The following is a 25,997-nucleotide window of genomic DNA, read 5'->3' as shown; positions in this document are numbered from 1 at the left end:
ATAGAGTGCCTCCCTGGCTGCTTCTCCCTGAGGCTTGTATAGTAGGAAAAGGGGCATGAATTCTTCATGAACACCACCTTATTACTCCCAGTGCCTGTAAGAGCTGGCTGTTGGGTCCCACTGTCTTCCTGTTTCCCTCCCTCTCCTCTCAAATGCCTGACCATTTGCCTTAAACATTATAAAGTTTAGGTTGATACAAACATAATTGTAGTTTAGGACTGTGAATTTTAAATCACTGTAACTAGGCTTAAACACATCTTTTTTTTTTTTCTTTTTAATTTATTGTTTTATTGAAGGATAATTGCTTTACAGAATTTTGTTGTTTTCTGTCAAACCTCAACACGAATCAGCCATAGGTATATGTATATCCCTCCCTTTTGAACCTCCCTCCCATCTCCCGCCCATTCCCACCCCTCTAGGTTGATACAGAGCCCCTGTTTGAGTTTCCTGAGCCATACAGCAAATTCCCATTGGCTCTCTATTTTACATATAGCAATGTAAATTTCCATGTTACTCTTTCCATATATCTCACCCTCTCCTCCCCTCTCCTCATGTCCATAGGTCTATTTTCTATGTCTATTTCTCCATTGCTGCCCTGTAAATAAATTCTTAAGTACCATTTTTCTAGATTCCATATATATACATTAGAATATGATTGTCTTTCTCTTTCTTACTCACTTCACTCTGTATAATAGGTTCTAGGTTCATCCACCTCATCAGAACTGACTCAAATGTGTTTCTTTTTATGGCTTATTAATATTCCATTGTGTATATATACCACAGCTTTTTTATCCATTCATATGTCAATGGACATCTAGGTTGCTTCCATGTTCTAGCTATTGTAAATAATGCCGCAATGAACAATGGGATGCAATTTTCAATTTTGGTTTCCTCAGGGTATATGCCTAGGAGTAGGATTGCTGGGTCATATGGTGGTTTTATTCCTAGTTTTTAAAGGAATCTCCATACCGTCTTCCATAGTGGCTGTATCAATTTTCATTCCCACTAACAGTGCAGGAGTGTTCCCTTTTCTCCACACACTCTCCAGCATTTATTGTTTGTAGACTTTTTGATGATGGCCATTCTGACCAGTGTGAGGTGATATCTCATTGTAGTTTTGGTTTGCATTTCTCTAATAATGAGCGATGTTGAGCCTCTTTTCATGTGTTTGTTAGCCGTCTGTTTGTCTTCCTTGGAGAAATATCTATTTATGTCTTTTTCCCACTTTTTGATTGGGTTGGTTGTTTTTCTGGCATTGAGTTGTGTGAATTGCTTGTATAGTTTGGAAATTAATCTTTTGTCAGTTGTTTCATTTGCTATTATTTTCTCCCATTCTGAAGGTTGTCTTTTCACCTTGCTGAGTTTCCTTTGCTGTGCAAAAGCTTTTCCGTTTAATCAGGTCCCACTTGTTTACTTTTGTTTTTATTTCCATTACTCTAGGAGGTGGGTCATAGAGGATCTTGTTTTGATTTATGTCATCAAGTGTTCTGCCTTTGTTTTCCTTTAAGAGTTTTATAGTTTCTGGTTTTACATTTTGGTCTTAATCCATTTTGAGTTTATCTTTGTGTATGGTGTTAGGAAGTGTTCTAATTTCATTCTTTTACAAGTAGCTGTTCAGTTTTCCCAACACCATTTACTGAAGAGGCTGTCTTTGCCCCATTGTACATTCTTGCCTCCTTGGTCAAAAACAAGGTACCCATAGGTGCATGGGTTTATTTCTGGGCTTTCTATCTTGTTCCATTGGTCTATAGTTCTGTTTTTGTGCCAGTACCATACTGTCTTGATGACTGTAGCTTTGTAGTATAATTTGAAGTCAGGAAGATTGATTCCTCTGGCTCCATTCTTTTCCAAGACTGCTTTGGCTATTTGGGGTCTTTTGTGTTTCCATATGGATTGTGAAATTTTTTCTTCTAGTTCTGTGAAAAATGCCATTGGTAAGTTGATAGGGATCACATTGAATCTGTAGATTGCATTTGGTAGTATAGTCATTTTCACAATATTGATTCTTCCTACCCAAGAACATGGACTATCTCTCCATCTGTTTATGTCATCTTTGATTTCTTTCATTAGTGTCATCATTTTCTAAGTAAAGTTCTTTTGTCTCCTTCAGTAAGTTTATTCCCAGATATTTAATTCTTTTTGTTGCAATGGTGAATGGATTGATTCCTTAATTTCTCTTTCTGATTTTTCATTGTTAGTATATAGAAATGCAAGTGATTTCTGTGTATTGATTTTGTATCCCACAACTTTGCTAAATTCACTGATTAGCTCTAGTAATTTTCTGGTAGTATCTTTAGGGTTTTCTGTGTACAGTATCATGTCATCTGCAAACAGTGAGAATTTTACTTCTTTTTTTCCAATTTGGATTCCTTTTATTTCTTTTTCTTCTCTGATTGCTGTAGCTAGGACTTCCAGAACTCTGTTGAATAATAGTGGTGAAAGTGGACACCCTTGTGTTGTTCCTGATCTTAGGGGGAATGCTTTCAGTTTTTCACCATTGAGAATAATGTTTGCTATAGGCTTATCATATATGGCCTTTACTATGTTGAGGTAGGTTCCTTCTATTCCCATTTTTTGAAGAGTTTTAATCATAAATGGGTGCTGAATTTTGTCAAAGGCTTTTTCTGCATCTATTGAGATTATCAAATGTTTTTTATCATTCAGTTTGTTAATACGGTGTATCACATTGATTGATTTGCATATATTGAAGAATTCTTGCATTCCTGGAATAAACCCAACTTGATCATGGTATATGAGCTTTTTGATGTGTTGCTGAATTCTGTTTGCTAAAATTTTGTTGAGGATGTTTGCATCTATGTTCATCAGTGATATTGGCCTGTTGTTTTCTTTTTTGTGTGTTGTCTTTGTCCGATTTTGGTATCAGGGTGATGGTGGCCTCATAGAATGAGTTTGGAAGTGTTCCTTCCTCTGCAATTTTTTGAAGGAGTTTTAGAAGGATAGGCATTAGCTCTTCTCTAAATGTTTGGTAGAATTCTCCTGTGAAGCCATTTGGTCTTGGGGTTTTGTTTTTGGGGGGATTTTTCATCGCAGATTCAATTTCAGTGCTTGTAATTGGGTTGTTCATAATTTCTATTTCTTCCGTGTTCAGTCTTGGAAGATTGAACTTTTCTATGAATCTGTTGATTTCTTCCAGATTATTCATTTTTTTTTTTGCCATATAACTGCTTTTGCTGCATCCCATAGGTTTTGAATTGTGTTTTCATTGTCATTTGTTTCTAGAAGTTTTTTGATTTCCCTTTTTATTTCTTCAGTAACCTGTTGGTTATTTAGAAATGTGTTGTTTAATCTCCATGTGTTTGTGTTTCTTACAGTTTTTTTTTTCAGGTAATTGATTTCTAGTCTCATAGCATTGTGGTCAGAGAAGATGCCTGGTACAATTTCAATTTTCTTAAATTTACTGAGGTTTGATTTGTGACCCAAGATGTGGTCTATCCTGGAGAATGTTCCATGTGCACTTGAGAAGAAGTATTCTTCTGCGTTTGGATGGAATGTCCTGAAAATATCAGTGAGATCCATCTCCTCCAATGTATCATTTAAGACTTGTCTTTCCTTATTACAGAGAAGGCAATGGCACCCCACTCTGGTACTCTTGCCTGGAAAATTCCACGGACGGGGAGCCTGGTAGGCTGTAGTCCATGGGGTCGCTAAGAGTCGGACGTGACTGAGCGACTTCATTTTCACTTTTCGCTTTCATGCATTGGAGAAGGAAATGGCAACCCACTCCAGTGTTCTTGCCTGGAGAATCCCAGGGATGGGGGAGCCTGGTGGGCTGCTGTCTATGGGGTTGCACAGAGTCGGACACGACTGAAGTGACTTAGCAGCAGCAGTTTCCTTATTAATTTTCTGTTTTGATGATCTGTCCATTGGTGTGACTGGGGTGTTCAGAGTCTCCTACTATTATTGTGTTACTGCCAGTGTCTTCCTCTTGGATTTATCCCTTGATCATTATGTAGTGTCCTTCCTTATCTCTTGTAATCTTCATTATTTTAAGGTCTATTTTGTCTGATATGAGGATTACTACTCCAGCTTTCTTTTGCTTCCCATTTGCATGGAATGTATTTTTCCATCCTCTCACTTTCAGTCTATATGTGTCTTTAGGTCTGAAGTGGGTTTCTTGTAGACAGCATATATATCGGTCTTGTTTTTGTATCCATTCAGCCAGTCTGTGTCTTTTGGTTGGAACATTTAATCCATTTACATTTAAAGTAATTATTGATATACATGTTCCTATTGCCATTTTCTTAATTGTTTGGGGTTGATTTTGTAGATCTTTTTTCTTCTCTTGTATTTCTTGACTATGTAAGGTCCTTTAACATTTGTTGTAAAGCTGGTTTGGTGGTACTGAATTCTCTTGATGTTTGCTTGTCTGAAAAGCTTTTTATTTCTCTATCAATTTTGAATGAGATCCTTGCCAGGTACAGCAATCTTGGTTGTAGATTTTTCTCTTTCAGCACTTTAAATATATCCTGCCATTCCCTTCGGGCCTGCAGAGTTTCTACTGAAAGTGTATAGGGTTTCTGTTAAGTGTATGGGGTTTCCCTTTATGTTGCTTGTTGCTTTTCCTTTGCTGCTTTTAATATTCTTTCTTTGTGTTTAGTTTTTGTTAGTTTGATTAGTATGTGTCTTGGCATGTTTCTCCTTTATGGGAAACTTTATAGTCCCTTTCTCCTGAATGGGACTCTTTGTGCCTCTTGGACTTGATTGACTATTTCCTTTTCCATGTTGGGAAAATTTTCAAAATTTTCTCATACCTTTTCTTTTTTCTTTTTTTTCTTCTGGGACCCCTATAACTCGAATGTTGGTGTGTTTGATACTGTCCCAGAGGTCTCTGAGACTATTCTCGGTTCTTTTCATTCTTTTTACTTTATTCTGCTCTTCAGAAGTTATTTCTGCCATTTTATCTACAGCTCACTGACTTGTTCTTCTGCTTCAGATATTCTGCGATTGATTCCTTCTAGAGTATTTTTAACTTCAGTAATTGTGTTGTCTGTCTTGGTATGTTTATTCTTTAATTCTTCTAGGTCTTTGTTAATTGAATCTTGCATTTTTTTTTCCATTTTGTTTTCAAGGTTTTTGATCATCTTTACTATCATTATTCTGAATTCTTTTTCAGGTAGTTTGCGTATTTCCTCTTCATTTATTTGGACTTCTGTGTTTCTAGTTCGTTCCTTCTTTTGTGTAGTATTTCCCTGCCTTTTCATTTTTTTTAAACTTATTGTGTTTGAGGTCTCCTTTTCCCAGGCTTCAAGGTTGAATTCTTTGTTCCTTTTGGTTTCTGTCCTCCTAAGGTTGGTCCAGTAGTTTGTGTAAGCTTCATATAGGGTGAGATTTGTCCTGAGTTTTTGTTTGTTTGTTTATTTTTCCTCTGATGGGCAAGGCTGAATGAGGTGGTAATCCTGTCTGCTGACGATTGGGCTTGTATTTTTGTTTTGTTTGTTGTTTAGATGAGGCATCCTGCACAGGGTGCTACTGGTGGTTGGGTGATGCTGGGGCTTGTGTTCAATTGGTTTCCTTTGCATGACTATTTGATACTCCCTAGGGTTAGTTCTCTGGTAGTCTAAGATCTTGGAGTCAGTGCTCCCACTCCAAAGGCTTAGGGCTTGATCTCTTTACAGACTGTTCTCAATGGATTTCCCTTCTTTGCTGAGCTTCAAAGCTGGTTTTCCTAATAGGCAAAGTCCAAGGTCACAAGCAGTAAGTGGAAGAGGCGAGGTGAAAATCCACGTCTGCCTCCCCCCGAGCCTGTGCTCTACACAACCCAGTGCATATGATGACATCCACAAGGAGACACACGAAGGGACTGATTTCTTTTGCAGTAGTCAAAATGTCTTTAAGATACCAGGTAGAAAACATTTTCAGTCCACCAGATGCTTATTTAATTTTGAAAAATCAATTTCTATGAAGCTGCTCTGAGAAGTAGTTTTGTGTTTGTTAATGCCTGGTGATATTCTTGAAAAAGTAGAAGCCAACTTCAGGCCATAACAGGTAGAAACTGAGAAGAAAAAGGCTCTCTTCTCTAATACTTGGTCATGAAAATCATGATTCATTCTTGCAAAAATTGTACTGGATCATTACTTACATATCTTACCAAGACTTCATTCTAGAAGTCATCTGAAGGGGAAGACTGACCAAATCAGAAAGTACCTACAGGATGGTAACCAGAATGGAGGGGCTTCTGAACTTCACATAAGGAACGACTGAACTAGCTGGGAAATAGTCAACCTTCCAAGATCTTGGCAGCTGAGAAATAAAAGGCAGAGGGAGGGAGCGTGGAGCAGGAACAGCACCTGGGCATGTGCCCATAGGGGTGGCTGCCTGAGGTTCCCAGGAGCAGAGGGCAAAAAGTCCTGTGACTGGACAAAACATCTTTATTAATCAAAATAGAAACCATTACCATCAACACATTTTTGCCAGTGAGAAATGTTTGTTTATTCCTGTAGCATAAAAATCCATGCTTCAGGATTCAAAGAACTCTTGGAAAGCATTTTCTGCCTCCTGCTGGTGGTGGAAGTGTTTTCCCTGCAAAAAGTTGTCAAGATGCTTGAAGAAGTGGTAGTCAGTTGGTGAATATGGAGGATGAGGCAAAACTTCATAGCCCAATTTGTTCAACTTTGAAAGTGTTGGTTGTGTGGTGAGTGGTTGTGATTGAGTATTGTTGTGGAGAAGAATTGGGCCCTTTCTGTTGACCAATGCTGGCTGCAGGCATTGCATTTTTGGGTGCATCTCATTGATTTGCTGAGCATACTTCTCAGATGTACTGGTTTCACCAGGATTCAGAAAGCTGTAGTGGATCAGACTGGCAGCAGACTACCAAACAGTGACCATGACCTGTTTTTGGTGCAAGTTTGGCTTTGGGAAGTGCTTTGGAGTTTCTTTGTGGTCTAACCACTGAGCTGGTTGTTGCCAGTTGTTATATAAAAGCCACTTTTCATCACGCATCACAATCCAATTGAGAAATTCATTGGACGTTCGTTGTTATTGTATAGTATAAGAGAAGACGACACTTCAAAGCAATGATTTTTTTTTTTTTTTTCATTTTTGGTTGGCTCATGAAGCACTCACTTATCGAGCTTTGTCACCTTTCCAATTTGCCGAACAACCATAGAATGGTTGGCATTGAGATCTTCGGCAACTTCTTATGTAGATGTAAGAGGATCAGCTTTGATGATGGTTCCCAGTTGGTCGTTGTCAACTTCCGATGGCTGGCCACTGTGCTCCTCATCTTCAAGACTCCTGTCTCCTTTGTAAAACTTCTTGAACCATCACTGCACTGTACGTTCATTAGCAGTTCTTAGGCCAAATGCATTGTTGATGTTGTGAGTTGTCTCCACTGTTTTACAACCCATTTTGATCTCAGATCACTCAAATTTGGTTTTTGTCTAACATCATTTCTATAGTCTAAAATAAATATAAATAGCAAGTAATTAGTCATTAGCAAAGAAAATATAAAGCGAGAAATGCACACTAAAATGATGTATAACATAACCACATTTATCTAAGAATGTATTCCAATATCAAACAGCAAAGTTCAGCAGTGCAAAACTGCAATTACTTTTGCACCAACCTAATACATTCCAATCAGGGGGCATGTGGAAAGAAGCCTTAGGGACAATAAATTGTCTTTATATTATTTACATTTACAAGAAAATACAATGTGTGAGGTTGTGGGGTACTTTAATATGCCCGCCTTGCATCTTACAGATGAGGAAACTGAGGATCAGAGGAGGTAAGTAGTAGAGCTGGGATTTGATGCCAGAGCTTCATCACTTACTCCATTGCACTCTTGAGATGCAGGAGGTGGGCACCAGGCCAGAACTCTGGACCTTGGTCTTGGGGTTTGAAACAATGCGATGTGGGAATGGATGAGTGTGGGAGCACAGGAGTGTCTCAGCCCAGGGAGATGGCTTAGGAAATGGGGCTGAACTCTGCCCCGGGATCACCTGTGGGTTATTACCTTTAGACAGTTGAAGAAGAAGCTTTGATAAAGAATAACAACACCTGTAAAGACTTCCTCATCGAGGCCATGAAATACCATCTGCTCCCTCTGGATCAGAGGCTCTTGATTAAAAACCCAAGGACCAAGCCCAGGACTCCAGTCAGCCTGCCCAAGGTAAGTCCCAGCCCACTACCAAGAGTTGAGACTGTGACCTGGGAAAATGGCCTTGCACACCTGTCTCCAAGTCTCTCCTCACCCGTGGCTGCCCCGCATCTCAGTTGTATTTACCACCTAGGAGATGGAGTCTGCTGGTTCTTCTCGATTCTACCGGCACCTCTCATTTCCAGGGTCTTCCTTTCCTAAGAGTGTCAAGGTAACTTTCAGTGTCACCAGGGAGGTTTGAGAAGAACTCAGGCTCTTGTCTTCTTCTCTCTTTCTTGTTTCACACCAGGGTTTGGGCTCTATTTCATTTGGAAGCAGAGGAATGGCTGTGCAAGTTTTGACTTAGTGGTGGCTACAGCAATCTTTTCTCTAGGCCATTCTTTGAGTCAGAATAGCCCTAGTCTGGTTTCTCCCCTCACCACAGAGCCAATAGGGACAATTAGGGCTGCCAGAGGAGAGAAGGGCCCTTGAGGAGCCTGACAGGTAATAAGGCAGGGGAAAGGAATGGGGGAAATGAAAGCATGTGAGGGAGCCAGGGGGAGGGAAGGGTGAGCATAGCAGAGGACCATGATGGAGAGTCTATGCTGGGTGCTGGCTGCTCTGGTTCCCTGTGAGTCCCCTTCTCTCCCTGGTCCTCAGGTCCCTCACCTCCAGAATGAAAAGGATGCTGCAATATATAGTCTGTAAAGTTCTTTCTGGCTTGGCATCTGCATCATCTTTCCAGGATCCTAACATACGAAGTCTATGGGGGAGGTCCCAGCCAACCCAGGAAGAAGGGTGGAGGAGAGGGGTGAGTCATGTTGGCTCATCCATTACAAGCAGGTGAACTCGGGGGTTATGTCGACCCTCGCCTTGCCCTCTCCTTCCCCTTTGCGGTTTGCCTTACTCCTCACCTGCTGCTTCCAGGAAGGGTTTCACGGGGCTCAAGAAGCATGTTGTCTGAGACTCAGTGTTTGGATTTTCCAAGGTTTGCTGCTCCTTCTCTCCATTCTGCTGTGTGACACCAGATCATGGAGAACATAGTGGCTGCAATGTGAATGTCCCAGATAATAATAGAAACATCTGGCATTATTGAGTACTTACTGTGCACCAAGCAGTGAACTGAAGGCATCACATAGAAGGTAGAAGTAATTGTCCTAGTTCAGCAAGGAGGAAGCTGAAGGCCAGAGATATTAAGGAATTTGCCTAAAGTCCACACAGCTAATGTTGTAGAACCCGATTTTGATTTGTGTTTTTCTCCCCCTCCAAACCTATTCTTGAACCCATACCATCCTGCACCTGCTCCACCTTTGTAAACCTGAGAGTTTTACCTACCTGTTTGCCACCTGTTGCCAGTGCTGGCTAGAAGGGCAACTACAGGGCATGAACTGCTGTCTGATAGACCATTTGCCTTACTGCATGTTGATGTGTTTTGTTTTGTTGGAATATTGCATTGAAATGTTTTCATGTTTTTCAAAGTGAAAATAACTTTATTATAGAAGTATGTGTTCATTGTAGGTTATTAAAAGGATACTGCAATTTGGAAATAAAGTAAAAACCACCTGAAACCCCTCCACCCAGGGACAATGACTTTGGTGAATTTTCTTCTGGACATGTCTCTGCACACTTATTCACAAATAAATCAAAACACACACTTTTAGATAAATGGACTCTTGCTAACGGATTGAAATCTTTTTTGTCTACTCAACCAAGTGTCACAGACTACTTTCAGTGTTATCAGTATGGGTAAAACCAGCATTTAAATTGTAATGGAGTACAGCATTTAATTATATTTATGTACTGTTATATATGTAACTATATTGATGGGCCTTTCAATAATTTCCAGTTTTAGATATCTAAACATTTACGTGTCAGATGTCCTTTTAAAGAGGGCATCTTGTTTTGGTTTGCTTTTCTTTAGTTGTGAGTAAGGTTAATCTTGGTTTCATGGGATTTTTGGCATTTATTTTGGGTGGGGCATGGAACTTTTCTGTTCATGTCCTTTTCCCATTTTTTTTTTTTGTTGGACTGTATTTTTTTTTTTTTTTATTAATGGTTTTTAGATGTGCTTTTAAAAGAGTTTAGGTCTTTGTATGTATTTTAATATTTTTTTCTTAGTTTTCAGTTTGTCTCTAAATTTGTTTATAACATTTTGAAATCCTGAAAAAATAATAGGTAGTCAAATTGATCTATCTTCTGCTTGATGCACTTAGAATTGGTTTTTGTGCAAGGAGTGAGAGTAGGGATTCAGCTTTGTTTGTATGGTAAGTCATGAGCCAGTTGCCTCAAAGTTATTTTATTCAAAAGTCTTCCTCTTTCCGATGGACTTGAATGTCACCTTCGATTATGGTCTGAATTTCCACCAGCTTTGTTTCTGAAGAATACTGATTCTAAGGTACACTGTTGTATTGTTTTGTGTGCAGGCTGTTTCTTACACCCTGGGTTTTCAGCTGGCCTTGTTGCTTGTCTGTGACTTTTCTCTTTGGAAGCTGAGTTTCTCATCCTTTCTGATATCAGGGTAATGATGTGTTTTCCCGGTGAGTGTATTCTGGAGCTAATAAGTGGTGCATCACTGGCCCATTTTCTTTGTGTGGTAACCATAGCCAGTGACCTCTCCTTTTTCTAGGCTCCCCATCTGGGTGTTACGACATACACCCACAAAAAAACAGTTTTGAAAATCAAAGCCAAGTTTGTGTCTGGGTCTGAACTAAACAGCCTGACCCCCGGCCTCAGCAACATACCTTGTGCCCCTTCCCAGATACTTTGTGTATAGTTGAGCAGAGTCCACCCCTTGTTTCAGGAAGCCAAAGATGTCCCCATGTTGCCTCTACTCCTTGAGAACCATTTATTTTCCAATGAAATGTTTAGATTTCTGGGCACATAGCCTTCTACAGGCGACTGGAACCATGATTTCCTTTGAATCTGTTGAAGGGATTTAAAAAAAAAAAGGGCATGGCTACTCTTTGCCTCATTGTTCCCCCAACTTTAATCCTTGAATGATGTAAGATTGTGTTGTCCACCCTGCTTCTCAAACTCTTACTCCTGTCACCACTGTGTGGGCACTTATGTTAACAAGATCCCTGCTGCAGGGTTGAGGAATGGGGTGTGCTGAGGGGAGCTGTCACTGTGAAGATTACAGACTGTGCTCATTAAATTGTGACAGTAGTAGGTCAGTGTAGTCATATCCCTACTTTACAGAGTTTACTCAGACAGGTTAAGTAACTTGCCCAGTTACACAGCTAGAAAGTTTAGAGCTGGGGTTTTAACAAGGTCTGTTCCATTACAAATTCTTGTGCCAAACTGCTTCTAGGAACAGGTTTTCAGGTTTTGGTGACAGGTGAAAAAAGATTCTTTTCTTGCTCCTCCTTTTATTTTTTTTCTTTTTCCTTCTTTCCCTGCTTCTGTTTACTCTTTCTTCTCACCTTCCCTTCATTTTTCCTTTCTTTTTTTCTTTTTCTTTCTCAGCAAGATATTCTTTCATTACAGCACTATAATATCTCATTCATCTTATTAAGAGATGCATTTCTAATACATTTATTTCTTTAAGTCAAGACTTTATATTTTTAGCACGCTTTTAGATTCATAGCCAAATTGAGGGGAAGGTAGAGATTCCCCGTGTACCTTCTGCCCCTACAGTGTGTAGCTTCCCTCATTATCAATATCCCAGATCATTTTCTTTTAGGTTTATTGAGGCATAATAATTTATTCACAGTAAAATTTGCTTTTTTTGGGGGATGCAGTGTGATGAATTTTGACAACTATACACAGTCATATAACCATCATCTTCATCAAAATATGAAATATTTTAATCACTCTAAAAAATTCTCTGTGGTGCTTTGTAGTCAAGCCCCTTCTCCCATACCCACCTCTTGATGGCTACTGATCTGATTTCTGTCCTTATAGTCTTCTCTTTTCTAGAATGTCATATAAATGTAATTATGCCATATGGAGCTTTTTGATCTTGCCTTATATCTCTTAGCATCATGCTTTTGGGATTCATCCATGTTGTTTCATGTATCAGGAGTTCATTCCTTTTTATTTCTAAGGAATAGTCCATTGTATGAACGTATTATACTTTGTTTATCCATTTATCAGTTGATGGACGTTTGGTGTCCGGTCTTTTGGCTTTTACAGATAGAGCTGCTTTGAACAGTCACTTATAGATCTTTGTGTGGACATATATTTTAATTTCTCTTGGGTAAATACATTCTCTTGGGAGTAGGATTATTGGTCTGAGTGGCAACTATATGTTTAACTTTTTAAGAAATTGTTAAACTATTTGTTTAGATGATGGTGTCATTGTGCTTTCCCAGCAGCAATGTATGTGAGTCTTTGTTACTCCATTGTCTCACCATACTTGTATTATCTATTTTTTTAAAAATACAAATTGGCCATTCTAGTAGGTATGTGGTCGCATCTCACTGTGGCTTTAATGTACATTTCTCTAGTTATTGATGTCAAACATCTTTTCATGTGCTTATTTGTCATTTGTATGTTTTCTTTGGTGAAATCTGTGTTCAAATCTTTTCACATTTAAAAAATTATTTTCTAATTATTGACTTCTAAGAGTTCTTTATGGGTCTGGTCAACTCAAAGTCTTTGCTTTTGACCACGACATGGTACTAACCCCACACGGATGTTGGTAGCAGGTCTAATTGCTGAGCATGTGCCAAGCACTGGGCTGAGTGATTTACATTTATTATCTCATAGGATTGTCAAACCTGTCATCATCCTCCTTTTATGCATGAGGAAACTGAGTCTCGGGTTATGTCACCTTCTCGCCATGTATTATTATCACTTTCTGCATTATAGATTACGCTAACTTCGGTGGCTTAACACAGCAAGCGTTTGTTATCTCAGTTTCTGTGGGCAGGGATCCTGGAGGGGCTTAGCTGTATCGTCCTGGTGCAGGACCTCTTGTTAGGATGTAGTCAAGTTGCTGGTTCCCCCTGCAGTCCCCTCCAGGCTCGTTTAGGGAGGATCTGATTCTAAGCTCACTCTTGTGCTTGCTAGTAGGCATCAGTTCCCCACCCCATGGCCTTCTCCATAGGCTACTTGGGTGTCCTCACACATGGCAGCTGACTTCCCTCAGAGTGAGTAATTTCTACAGTAAAAGAATGGGAAAGCTCACCCGTGACAGGAGCTGTAGTCTTTTAATAACTTTCTCTCAAAGTGATATTCCATTACCTCTGCTATATTTTATTTGCTGGGAGCAAGTCAGCAAGTCTAGCCCACACTCAAGGGAGGGATGGTGATTAGGTTCCATGTCTTGAGTGGAGGAGTACCAAAGAATTTGTGATGTGTCTATAAGCATAGCTAGTAAATAGCTGAGGTGAGATTTAACAGAGTGATTCCAGACCATGCCTCCACACTTTACAAAAGCATTTTAGCTGAATACGGGGTAGAAAGAAACCCAATTCTTACCCTCTGAGAACTTTTAAAAAGTCCTTTTGAGAAAGTGAGGTAGAAATATAGAAGTGGCCAAATGAGGAAGAAGAGAAGTTAGGAGACAATGGGGCTCCCTGGAAGAGTGGCCACAGGAATTCCAGGGGCCAGCAGGTTTGGGCTTTCATGAGTTCAGTCCAAGTTGGCTTTCTGACAAAGCTGACTTTGAGAAACTAAGTGGTGGAGAGAGATTTGTACTGTTCTCAGCAGTTCTCAGCAGTGAACTGTTTGCCAGCCAAATCTCCTCCCTGGAAGAAGCAAGACTCTGCCTTGAGATAGCTGCAGAGGGTAATAAGGGATTTTTTTCTTGTGCCTCATACACACTGATCATACTGACACATTCAAGCCGGAACAGCTAATAGCCTCATCTGAGCTCTCACACATTCACCGCCCAGCACTTTCCCCGAGGCTGGGTTGCCATGGACAACTAGGGGCTGTCTCCCAGACACTCACAACACTCCTACGTTACCGTGTGCTGCAGATGGTGGCAGAGAAATGAGATTTCAGGAAGATGGAAATAAACCCTTTAGAGATGTACTGAATCTGGCCCTTTTCACTGTCATCTCAGTTCAGCTGACATCTCTATTAAACTTTTAGATGACACCAAAATCTCATTTGGGCTGATAGTGGGTGGCTTCCTCCTAGGTTGGGCTGTCAGAAGATAGTGTTGGAACCAAGGCTTGTTGGCAGGGTGGGTCAGATGACTGCTCTCCTGGGCCAGGCTGGTGAGTGGCACTGCTCTTCCCTCATCTTGATCCTTCCAATAGACCCAGGCTGTACCTTGGAAAACGCTCTGCGGTCCTGAAAAAGCCCCATCAGTATTCCTGGAGTTATTCACTCTCCCATTCACAGATCATAAGTATCCTTTTCTACCGTTTGTTGAGAATCTGTTTTTTTAGCAACTGTTTTAAATAGTAGTAATGATGCTGGTGTTGATCTAATAATAGAAGCTAACATTTAGTGTGTGCTCTTTACCAAGCGCTGCGCTAAATGACTTATATCATTTAAGCCTCCTGACACCCAGGAGGAAGTATCCTGTCATCCTGGTATTTTAGGTAGTGGAAGTGAGCTTGGCAAGGGTAAGTGGCTGCTCATGTTCGCACAGTGAGTTAGTGATGGGGCTGGTGTTTGAGCACAGACTTGTCTGACCCCAAAGTCCATTTCCTACTCATGTTCTCCTCCCCCGGATATTGCTCTTGCGTTGCTGCTTCTCCACCCCTCATTTTTGCATCCTGGCTGTCAGTCCTTGCCTGGAGCACCTGTTGCTCAGGAACCTGCTGGGACAAGTCTCCTGCCTCAACCTCGACATGCTCCTTCGGATGAATTTTTGGTGTTAGCCCTGCGGCCCCACGCACCAGGGTAAGAGAGACTCGCTTCCTGCCCTGGCCCGAGGGACCGACTGGCTGGGCCTGCCTTCTGCCCAGGTCACCGGTCGTGGAAGAGAGTTTGGACACACACTCTACCTTTGCCTGATGAACACAGTGTTCAGAGCCTAGTTCATTCCACTCACCTGAGTGCAGAGTCTATGAGTTAGGGTCTGGGTCCTGCTGGGGAGTTCTGTGCTGTTCACTTACTGCCCTTTTCCTGGCCAGTCTCTGCTCCCTAAATGGCTCTTTGTATAGAGCAGTTGTTAGATCCTAAGGAGGGGCAACAGGCTTGGCTCCCAGGTCACACTGGTAGAGTCAGACTCATCCAAGTGAAAGAAATAGTATGACATGTTTTTGTTTTTAAAAGCCATCTTGTTATGCTGGGAATGAAGTTTCCTTCCTAAGAAATCAGATAGTCTTTCCGTGGTCTCTCTAACATCCCTGAAGCAAACGACCACTTGGCTTTTATTATTTTTTTTTAAATTTAATTCATTAATTATTTATTTATTTAAAATGAGGGTGTTTTCCTTGGGAGTCTATCCAGTAGCTGTGCCCTGTCGAGTCTGGCTCACCAATGTTGTGTCACCCAGAACTCCCTCCTCACCAGGAGATCTGCAGCCTTCTGCACAGTGATGACTGAGACTTGGAGTCAGGACCCTGGGTGCCCTGTTGGACTCCCAAGTACACTGCTGATCTTGAATGTGATTAAGTTTGGTCTAGCATGATTGTTAGCCTGGAACCAGTTCTTTAGTTATTTTGTGATTCCCATATGACCACTGATAGTTCTTAACTCAGAGTTAGTTGCCTTGAAGGACAAATGTTGAAAATAGTGATCATTAAACAAGCTGATTTGATTCACTAATTTGTGTTAAAGACATTACACATCTTTAGTAAAGTGAGACTTAGGATGTTGGGGAAAGAAAGAAATATGCCTATTGGACTCTTTGGGCCTGAGTTTTTCTGGAAATGTCCAACGTGGGCTTAAAAGAAAGAATGGATCAAGTCTCTTCTTGCCCTGACAAGCTGTGGTTTCTTTAGGTAGCTGGAAGTTTACAGTTTCAGAGATGTAATACACGTAGACTCTGGGGAATACTCGTTTTTATCTAATTGGTTGCTAGGTTCAGGTATCTATGGAAACAACTATCCATTAGTAGTCAAGATAGGAAATTTGTTCTTTTTTACACTGCACAATTACATGGCAATGAGCATAGTGCTCCATGTATGATGGCTTTTTGCAAGACCTGCCATAGAAATCGGGTTTCTTATGCTTACGAGAGAAGCAGAAAGCACACCTATTCCTCCCTGTGCCTTGAGCTGCCTCCACATTTTCAGAAACCAGTGATTTGCAAAAACCTCATAATTGCTCTTCCCAGATCATTGTACAGCCTCTCATCAGTGGTTTTATGAGCTCAAAGGCAAGTTTATTTTGAAAACCTTCTTCTGTATCATTTTTGTCTGTGTACATAAAATTTTTGCATTTTCTTTAGTATTGTTTCTGTGTTACTATGGAAATTCTCAGAGACGAGTGCTGGATTTTCTCCAATGTGAATGTACTGATATCTCCCTACTTTGGTGGAAGAGTTTCTGGGACATGGTTAAGTCACCCGAAGCTTTGCCTTTTTTTGTTTATGTCAGAAGCCTTGATAGCTTCTACAAAGAATTGATAGCTTCTGTCTTCTGGTGGTTGAATCAAAAGATGGGAAAAGCTCCCCCTTTCTCTTTTTGTTTGTTTGCCTCAAATTCTGTCGCTAGAATTGTAATCTGGTGTCCAACATGTCTTAATCCAAGAAAGAGATATTCTGGCTGATTTTTTTTTAAACTGTGTGTTTTTTCATTTAACTCTTTGCATGTGGTCTTTACTATTCATTTATTCTAAATAAATATCTGAGTCATTACTTTTACCTGGTACCCTAAGGCCCAAGGATTATCTTTAGTAATTGGGGCAGATATTTTTTTGTTGTGCTGGCAGGGCTAACTGTCTAGAAGGGGAGACAAAGTTACCAGACAGAGCATAAAATTGGGCACTTTTAGTGGGAGAACCCTGGGTGTAAGTGATCTTGGGGAAGGACCTGTGATTCAGCTTTGGAGGTCAAGAGGTTCTCGTGGAGGAGGTGATGTGTAAATTGAGACCTGAAAGATAAGCAGGTGTTAGAGGAGGGGGATCAGGTTGGGGAAGAGTATTTTAAGGAGAGGAAACAACTTGTGTGAGAATTTTGGGTACTTGAGGTCATTGCAGAAAGAAAGCTAAAAACTGGTTTTATTCCTGCTGCTAAGTCACTTCAGTCGTGTCCAACTCTGTGTGACCCCATTCCTACTTAGCCCCCAAATCAGATATCAAAGAAAATCCTTGAAATGGTTTGACTTCGTTTGAACTTTACCAAGGCAGTACAAATTCTAGGTATGTTTATAAACTCAGGTCATTCAACCCTGGATGAAGAAGTTGGGAATTGTCTGAAGTTTGCCAGGAGGCTGTGTTCATTAACGTCCCCTCTTGAACTATTCGTGGATCTCAGCCAAGAATTACCGATAGGAAATAGTGTAGAATTCCGCATCTCTCTGAAAAGGACTGCTCCTGACACAGAGCAGCGGACCTCCTGAGCACAGGAAAGGCAAATGCAGAACATTTCTTTCTGGAGGCAACGGCATCCCCGAGCCTGGACTATGTGTCCTGGGTTCCTCTGGGATCGTCCAGAAGTCAGAACTGAATTCTGAGTTTTTGAACACTGGTCACTCACATTTGGTCACAGAGGAGCTGCAGACTAACTCTGATGACCATTGACCACCCACATGGGCGGTGGGTGAGCCTGATTCTAGAATCCTGGGGCATAAATAATTGATCTTGAGCAATGGTGGTCAGCCCTATATCTGTCTCCCTCTATGGTGGATAATGTTCAGCTGAGGGATGTGCTCCTGTGTGCTGACACAGATTTCAATGATCACTCTTCTCCCCAAAATCACTTTGAGGAGGAGTATATAACACTATGATAAGTATAATGGCAAAAATGGTTAATGGCACATCATCAGGAAATCCCTATATTTGCGGGAGTAAAACAGTGGTTATCAAAGTATGACTCTTGGAATTGCAGCATCAACATCAACTTGTTAGAAATGTGTATTCTCAGGCCCACTTCAGACCTACTAAACCAGAAACTCTGCGGGTGAGGCCCAGCAGTTTGTGTCTTAACAAGCCCTCAAGGGGATTCTGATGCACACTGAAGTTTGAGATCCACTGGGGTAAATAAGACAAGCCTCAGGTAATGAGAAGATCCTGTGACTTATATTGATTGTCTGCCTGTGACTTCATCTCTTTCTCTGCACTTAAGAAAGCATATTGGAATGAGTGAGTGAGAGTAATGTCATTGTGGGACAGCCATGAATTTTGTATAAGCTTATTGAAATATGTAAAATTTTGTTAACTCTGGTGCTTTAATTTTTATTTATTAATAGCTTATGACAATTGTCATAGCAATGGGGATACCACAATGGAGTGATGACGTTCTGTTGCTACAGCCAAAACAGTGACTTTCATTTTTTTGTTTGTTTTTAAATACTACATCCTACACTAAGAAATATGCCTAAATTGCTTTCCAGGAGACACATACATGTATGTATAACCAGAATAAGTATTTTATGAGATAACATCCTTATGGTATTTTCTGTGCTGTTCTATTAAAAGTGTGCTGATTGAAACTTTTCAAAATTGATTTCATGACACACCAAAGAAACGTGACCTGGAGTTTGAAAACCATTGTGTAGTGAGCTGTCCTGGCATAGACCCTGTCTTTAGAGCGGGGCAGTGAGTAGCGGGGAGGGGCTGCCTTCACCTCTGTGTCAGATGCACTTGGCTTTCGGTCTCTCTTCTGCTGCTCTTAGCTGTGTGACCTTGGGCAGTTTCCCTATATTCTCTGAGCTTTACTTTCCTGACCTATCAATGTGGATGGTAATATCTACCTCACTGAGTTGTGGTGACAGAGGAATGACAACATACTTCACATGATGACTGGCAGTGGCAGCTACTACCTTACTTGTAGAAATAGTACTAGTAACATTATTTTTCAGAACATCATCAGTTACATACATTTTTGTGGTAACCACCACAAAACAGTGTTTTACAAATTTTTTCCCATACTCCAATAAGTACCCCTTACAGTCTATGCATTCAAAAGTACTTATGAATTAATTTTATCTTAAACATGCATCCAAATTCTATACTCTATTCCAAAATATATTCAGATGTTGAGAGATATATATGAATATTTTGTTTCAATATAAAATGTAGCCTCCTTGCCCCTGGTCCTTAAGGACATGCAGATTGTAGAAGATGCCCCAAGTGGCTGCACATGCCCTCAATACAGCTGTGAGTAGGGACACTTGGGAAGCATAGACTTAATGGTTGTGTTTCTGTGGGAAGATGTTCACTAGATTTTTCTGGAATATTCATACCTGTTGGTGATCAGGGGCAGCATCTTCATGTATGTAGCCATGTAAACTGGCATTTCAGATCGTCCACGGACCCTGAGCAGTGAGCATGTATGTAGCAGGGGTTGGTGACCCATGAGTCTGGATGTTGGGGCAGCCAGCTAATGTCCACTTGTCTCTCTGGAGGTCATGATCGTGGTTGGTGGCCAGGCACCCAAGGCCATCCGCAGCGTGGAGTGCTATGACTTCGAGGAGGATCGCTGGGACCAGATCGCTGAGCTTCCCTCCAGGAGATGCAGAGCAGGTGAGCCACATGGTCTCCCGGTGTGCCGGCTGCCCACTAGCCCCCACTCCCACACTGCAGATCTCTGCTCCCTGTTTCTGAAAACATTGTGCATTCCACACTCCCTTCCTTTCCCTTCCCAACCTGCACACTTTCTAGCTGTACCTTCTGGGATCAGTTCTTATGTGCTTAGGGACTTTAGGCTAATGCAAATATTTGCTTGACACAAACAAAAGTAGCAATGCAAATCCGAGAAGAAATCCAATGAGTCCCATAGCGACTTCCAAATATCACAAGTTGGAGATCACCTTCTTGTTAAACTATCAGTATTTACATGCCTGCCTCATTCCCACTTTGTCACTTATCGAAATGTGAGTCATCAGCCATTTGAGATGACCCTGATGCCTTGGTTTCCTGTGCCTCAGGTGTGGTGTTCATGGCTGGCCATGTGTATGCTGTGGGCGGGTTCAATGGCTCACTGCGTGTGCGGACAGTGGACGTATATGATGGGGTGAAGGACCAGTGGACGTCCATCGCCAGCATGCAGGAGCGCCGGAGCACGCTGGGTGCAGCTGTGCTCAATGACCTGCTCTATGCCGTGGGGGGCTTTGATGGCAGTACTGGTAGGTCCCAGACTCACTCACCATCCAGCCTGAGACATGCACTCCATGTTACTCTGGTTTGAAGCTTCCCAGGTGGCACAGCAGTAAAGAATCCTCCTGCCAATGCAGGAGACATAAGAGACGCAGGTTCGGTCCCTGAGTTGGGGAAAATCCCCAGGTGTAGGAAATGGCAACCTACTCTGGTATTCTTGCCTGCAGAATTCCATGGACAGAGAAGCCTGGCAGGCTACAGTCCAAGCGGTCACAAAGAGTCAGACACAACTGAATAACTGAACCCACAAGCCTGGTTTGCTTAGCCAGCTCTTGGGCCAGCCTTTGGTCTCTCTGTAGCTACTGTCCCAAGAACATACCCATCCTTCCTCCGCTCCCAGCTTGTGTGTCAGAGTCACACCTTCCTACATACACAGTATCATCCATGTGCTCTCATTTCTAGGTTCCAGGAAGTACCCCACCCTCAGAAGAGGCCCTTTTGTCCTTTCTAGTGTCTGGGAACTCATTTAATCCACAGATAAAACATAGAGCAAGCTCAACTGGAGGGTGTCTCGGGACTGTGATCTGAACCCTCTGCTGAACAGATGGGAGAGCTGAGGTTCAGTTGTGGGAAGAGGCTTGGCTTGAGTCACACAGCCTTTGTCCCTTGCCCTTTCTGCCACCCCACCAAAGCTGTGCAAGACTGTGACACTGCAGAAGCGTCTCCTTGCTCCTGGTGTCCATCTCGTTCCAAAGTCAGAATCAGAAACTATTAATGCTAGTGGACATGGACTTGGAGAAATTATCTTCTCTCTTCTTATATCTCCAGGTGGATGTCTCTGTAAACACTTAACTCTTTTGGTCCCCAGTGACATGAAAAACAATACGCTATATCCCTCTGAAATTTCATTTCTGTCTTCACTAGTTGGTAACCTTTTTCAACCTTCTCTTTGCCTCTTTCATGTAATTCCAAGTTATATAGCCCCTCCAGAGGCTGCTTCTAGTGAGGGGGGATTAGGAATAAAGAGAACAAAGGATAGTGGGGCATTGTTTCTTTTAGGCATTACTTTTGACTGCTAGTGGAAAACCTGACGAAACCACAGCTTAAACAAATGAGAGCTTTTGTTTTACTTGTGAAACAAAGTCAGAGGTTGGCAGTTGCTGACTTGGTTTAGTTGTTCAAGGATCTTGGGCCAAGATCTTGCAGAGTCTCTTGGACTTGTCCTCATGGTCACAAGGTGGCTGTTACAGCTCTTGCCAATACATGTGTATTCCAGGTAGCAAGAAGTTTGGGGTGGGGGAAGAGGGCAGGGCTGAGAAGGGGGCCTCTTATTAGAAAAGCAAAGGCTACTTCAGAAATCCTGCTTAGATTGGATTGACTTGGTCACCCCCAGCTCTAAGGAAGTCTGGGAAGACAAGTTTTCATCTTTTTAGCCTCTAAAAATTGAGGAAGACAAGGGGAAAGAGGGTGGAAATAGGTGTTCAGTGAGGCAGTCTCAGGTATTTAGTCCATTCTGTGGTTTTATGATTTACTTCAGCCCCTCAGTCTTCTCACAGCCCACTCTCTAGGTCAGGTCTTAGTGGTCCCCTCAGGCAGACACACTGCAGGTGTGTTTATGGAGGTGCCATGGGATGCATGGGGAGGCAGAGGTAGTGCTGAGTCATACTCCCCCGGGTTTTCGGCCCCAGGTCTGCACTCTTCCCCCATCCTCACTCCCAGCCCAGCAGGGTGAGGCCTGGCACCATAGAAACCTCACGAGTCACTTGTCTCCCAGGCCTGGCGTCGGTAGAAGCCTACAGCTACAAGACCAACGAGTGGTTCTTCGTAGCCCCGATGAACACGCGCCGGAGCAGTGTGGGCGTGGGCGTCGTAGAAGGTAAGGAGCGACAGCGGATGGCTTCTGTTCCTGCCCTGGCCCCCCAGCCTTCTTCCCGTGTCCTGGCTCTGTTCCTCCCCTTACTGCCGAGTTGGGTACTAGTTTTCTGATTAGCGGATGAGAGGAGTTGAGACTCAGAGAGGTGTAGCTACTGGCCCAAGGCTAGAAAGTAGGTGAGCTGGACTGCGGGTACTAGGAGGAGCCTAGAGGAAAAATGCTGGGCTCTCGTTTTGGCTACTTATCTATATTACAAGTTGGGGAGTCCAGAGTCAAGATATAACCCAGGAGTATAATGTGTTTGGGAGGGTGAGAACCAGTTGTTTAATCAATTTTGTCCTCATATTTTATGTTGAGCATTGTCAGCAGAGCCCTGAGTGAGGCGGGTGCCTTTCCCCAGTTCTGATTAGTCACTGAAGGGAAGGTTGGTGCTGGGTCCTGCTGTCAGGAAGGATGTGTGTGGTGAGGTAGGAAGAGGGGTGAGGTCTGGGGCCTGGTTAGACAGTGCACTGGAACTCCAAGTACCTTCATATCCAGTTTCTCATTTTGTTCCTAAAACTCTCTCAAAGGAGAAGGGCAGGACTTGGATTTTCTCCATTCTCCAGAAGGGGAAACTGAGTCCCAGAGGAGTAATCAGTGTGCCTGTCCCACACTGGTAAACAGCACAGCCGCTCCTTGAAACTAGGTCTCCAAATTCTAACTCAGACCATTGGCAAATGTTATTAATAACTGAGAGGAGTTTTAGAAATATGTATGATTTCAACATATTAAAGCATAGAATATTATTTGGACTCAACTGTTATACTTACAGGACAACACTGACTTATTAGCCTGTCTTGAAGTGGGAATTTAGCTGAGAATCTGTGCATTCACACAGGTACACAGGCATTTTCTCTTTCTCACGTGTACACACAACTCACACACGTGCTTCAGGGAGAGTATCAGGCAGGGAGTTAGACCTTAATAGAAATGTAATTTTCTCTTGCTGCATTTCTTGGTCTGTACCAGTATTACATAGTTTAAATTTTAATTTAAAAGTATATTGTTCTAACACACAGAACAAGTCACCTTAGTGAGTGCAAGGATTTTGTCCTCCTACCAAGATAAATTGTTTCTTGCAATCTCATCCTCCTGGTGAAACAGAAATTGATTTGTCTGCCAAGCATAAGTGCTTTGTCTAGCCACCTTCCCATTTCCCCCCTTGCTCCTTAGTCAGGAATATCAAACAATAGAGTAGGGGTTAAAAATAGTGTATCCCTGAAAGGAGAAACCTTGAGTGGGTATTTTTTCAGCTGACACAGGGTTGAGATGGTTGATGGGAGTTAGAGGAGATGCCTGCATGATGCTCATCAGAAATACTCCCCCTGACCCCCTTGACAGAGGCTTCTGTAAGCATGTTCTACATGGCAGAAGTGCTGTGTGGTAGCACACCCCGTCAACACGGAGGACAGACTGGGGGTTTATTTATCTTGTCCATCCTGAATTTGAAGCTGTTTCGGCTGCTGCCTCCCTCTCCTCATCTCCTTACCACGGCGTCACAGCCTGACCGACAACTAGGGACAAAAACAGGAAAACCAGGATCTTTAGCTACCAGCTGTCCTGAAGAATCTCTGTAGGAAAAGGGACAGTGAGGCTGAGAGATGAGGCAGAAGCTCCCAACAGAGCAGAGATGATGTATTTCAGAGACTGGGGTTGCCTTCAGGAGCGTCTTGTCTCCTCCACACCCCTGGCCTGTCTCCTCCCTTGTGAGGGATAGCTGGCCAGGCAGGTGGTTACCTCTGAGCCAGCACACCCCGAGAGTAGCCTGGGTCCTGGGGGAGCCTATCTGAGTCAGGGTTTTGCTCTCTGGCTGGAGAGCGAAAGGGCCGGTTGAGAGGGCTCTGAGGCAGAAGACAAAACCAGGCTCAATGATAGAAGAAATAATTTTACATTTGATGCAGTAAAGTCTTGATGGTAAAACATGGTTCTTGGCCTGAGAATCTCTTTCTGACTTTAAATAATTGCAGATTTTTCACATACTGGTTGTACTCTTGGTGTCTTTCCATTAAGAAAGTACATATTGACCAAAAAGAATCTTTTGATTAGGTAACCTTTTAAGTAGATTTGCATCTGGTGGTATTTATTTAGCCTGCAGCTAGTATACATCCTTATTATACACTTATTACAGTGTAGATCCTTATTATAACTCCAGGGTCCCCCATTGAACTGAGAGCTCAGATGAAGTAGGACCCCCCCACACCCAACACACACACACACACACACACACACACACACACACACACACACGGAATCCCACTGCATTCTAAGACTACATGTTAAACCCAAATGTTCAAATCTCTCTGGGAGAGCTCAAATACCAGTTTCCTGCCCCCTTGCCCAACCTCACCACCATCCTTAGGCCAAAATGATGCTCTTCGATAATAGCTTATGGTACTTTATTTTAAAAATAGGTGATGGTCAGTGGAAAGTAACACAACATTGTAAAGCAATTATCCTTCAATTTTTTTTTAAGTTTAACTTGAATGTAATCCAATAGATCAATATTTTTCTTTAGGATTACATTTTTTGTTTTTGGTTAAATAAACCTTTGCCTATTCCAAGATAAAGAAAAAAAAAAAAAAGATGATGGTACTTCCAGGTTCTTGTGCATGGCTCAGAAATTGTAAGGGGATCTGCAGATCAATTCCAGCCACTCCAGCCCAGAGTGCACACAGAGCACTCCATTCACACATTTTGCCTGCCTGGGTTGTGGACAGAGTACAAAGCATGGGAAGACAACGTTTGGGTTCCTGTTGGAGAATATCTTTCCATATTTGTTCTGTCTGCTGTTGTGAGTCTTTAGCCAGAAAGTCTGCCAGCCTGGCTGCACGAGGGGCCCTTAAACTTTCCATCTCCCCGGTGCCTTGTTCTGGAGATCTAATATAGTTCACCAGTGAGAATATGTTGAGCCCTGGTAATGCCAGGCCATAGCTTTGCATTGGGTGTTGAGGTGCTTTTTGAGATAAAGCTTCTGTACTGCTTTGAGGAGGAGCCCAGGGCTTAAGAGGAAGTAGGAGGCAGAATCATGAAGGATGCTTGCTCTGGTTGGGAAGTAAGTTGGTTGGTCTTCCTGGGGAAGGAGCTCTGAACCCTGATGGAGGTGAGGGTGTGCCAGTGGGTTACAGGCAGAATTTCAGCTATGCTCCAGTTCCATGCCAGGGTCTGAAGCACCCCCGACCCCTGGCCACTTTGTCTGTTGCAGGGAAGCTGTATGCTGTTGGGGGCTATGATGGGGCCTCTCGCCAGTGCCTGAGCACTGTGGAGCAGTACAACCCAGCGACCAATGAGTGGACATATGTGGCAGACATGAGCACTCGCCGCAGTGGCGCAGGTATGGGATGGGGGTTGGGAGTTGGGGTTCAGGGGGCAGACCGTGTTTGTTCTCACTGGTGGGTCTGGAGGCCAAAAGCTTAACATTCTACCTTATTTTCCCTCCCTCCTGTCTGCTTTCAGTGTATATAATCCCACTCGCACCTTTGCAGTGAGTTAACCTTTCTCAGGGGGATCCCTTTGTAGAGAACCAATGGGATCACATTCCCTTCATTGTCATCTCTTCCATTTGTTTGGAGGTGTCCACATCTCTTGAAAGTGAAACTTGCTGTGTGCCAGGTGCTGTCCTAATAAGCACTTTCTATGCCTCATTTACGGAGAAGGCAATGGCACCCCACTCCAGTACTATTGCCTGGAAAATCCCATGGATGGAGGAGCCTGTTGGGCTGCAGTCCATGGGGTCGCTAAGAGTCAGACACAACTGAGCAACTTCACTTTCACTTTTCACTTTCATGCACTGGAGAAGGAAATGGCAACCCACTCCAGTGTTCTTGCCTGGAGAATCCCAGGGACAGGGGAGCCTGGTGGGCTGATGTCTATGGGGTTGCA

At 42.5% G+C, this 25,997-nt stretch overlaps 1 protein-coding gene across 8 annotated transcripts in view; it reads left to right on the top strand.

Annotated features, from left to right (window-relative positions):
• Window positions 1-25,997, top strand: part of KLHL3 (kelch like family member 3) — a 299,223-nt gene that overhangs the window by 258,367 nt on the left and 14,859 nt on the right. For 6 of the 8 annotated variants that reach the window (XM_086411747.1, XM_086411745.1, XM_086411746.1 and 3 more), the window contains 5 exons: window positions 7,982-8,131; window positions 19,516-19,633; window positions 20,038-20,235; window positions 21,981-22,082; window positions 25,321-25,449. In XM_086411747.1, the coding sequence (XP_086267873.1) occupies window positions 7,982-8,131; window positions 19,516-19,633; window positions 20,038-20,235; window positions 21,981-22,082; window positions 25,321-25,449 (697 nt within the window). The remainder of the gene's footprint in view (window positions 1-7,981; window positions 8,132-19,515; window positions 19,634-20,037; window positions 20,236-21,980; window positions 22,083-25,320; window positions 25,450-25,997) is intronic. The other 2 variants (XM_086411748.1, XM_086411753.1) reach the window with 1 other exon arrangement.

This window comes from Bos grunniens, chromosome 7, assembly GCF_055505025.1.
Source record: "Bos grunniens cultivar Pamir isolate PY7600 chromosome 7, Bosgru_T2T1.0, whole genome shotgun sequence".
Classification (NCBI taxonomy): domain Eukaryota; kingdom Metazoa; phylum Chordata; class Mammalia; order Artiodactyla; family Bovidae; genus Bos; species Bos grunniens.
Note: the sequence above shows the minus strand (reverse complement) of the source record. Positions and strands in the feature narration are given on the sequence as shown.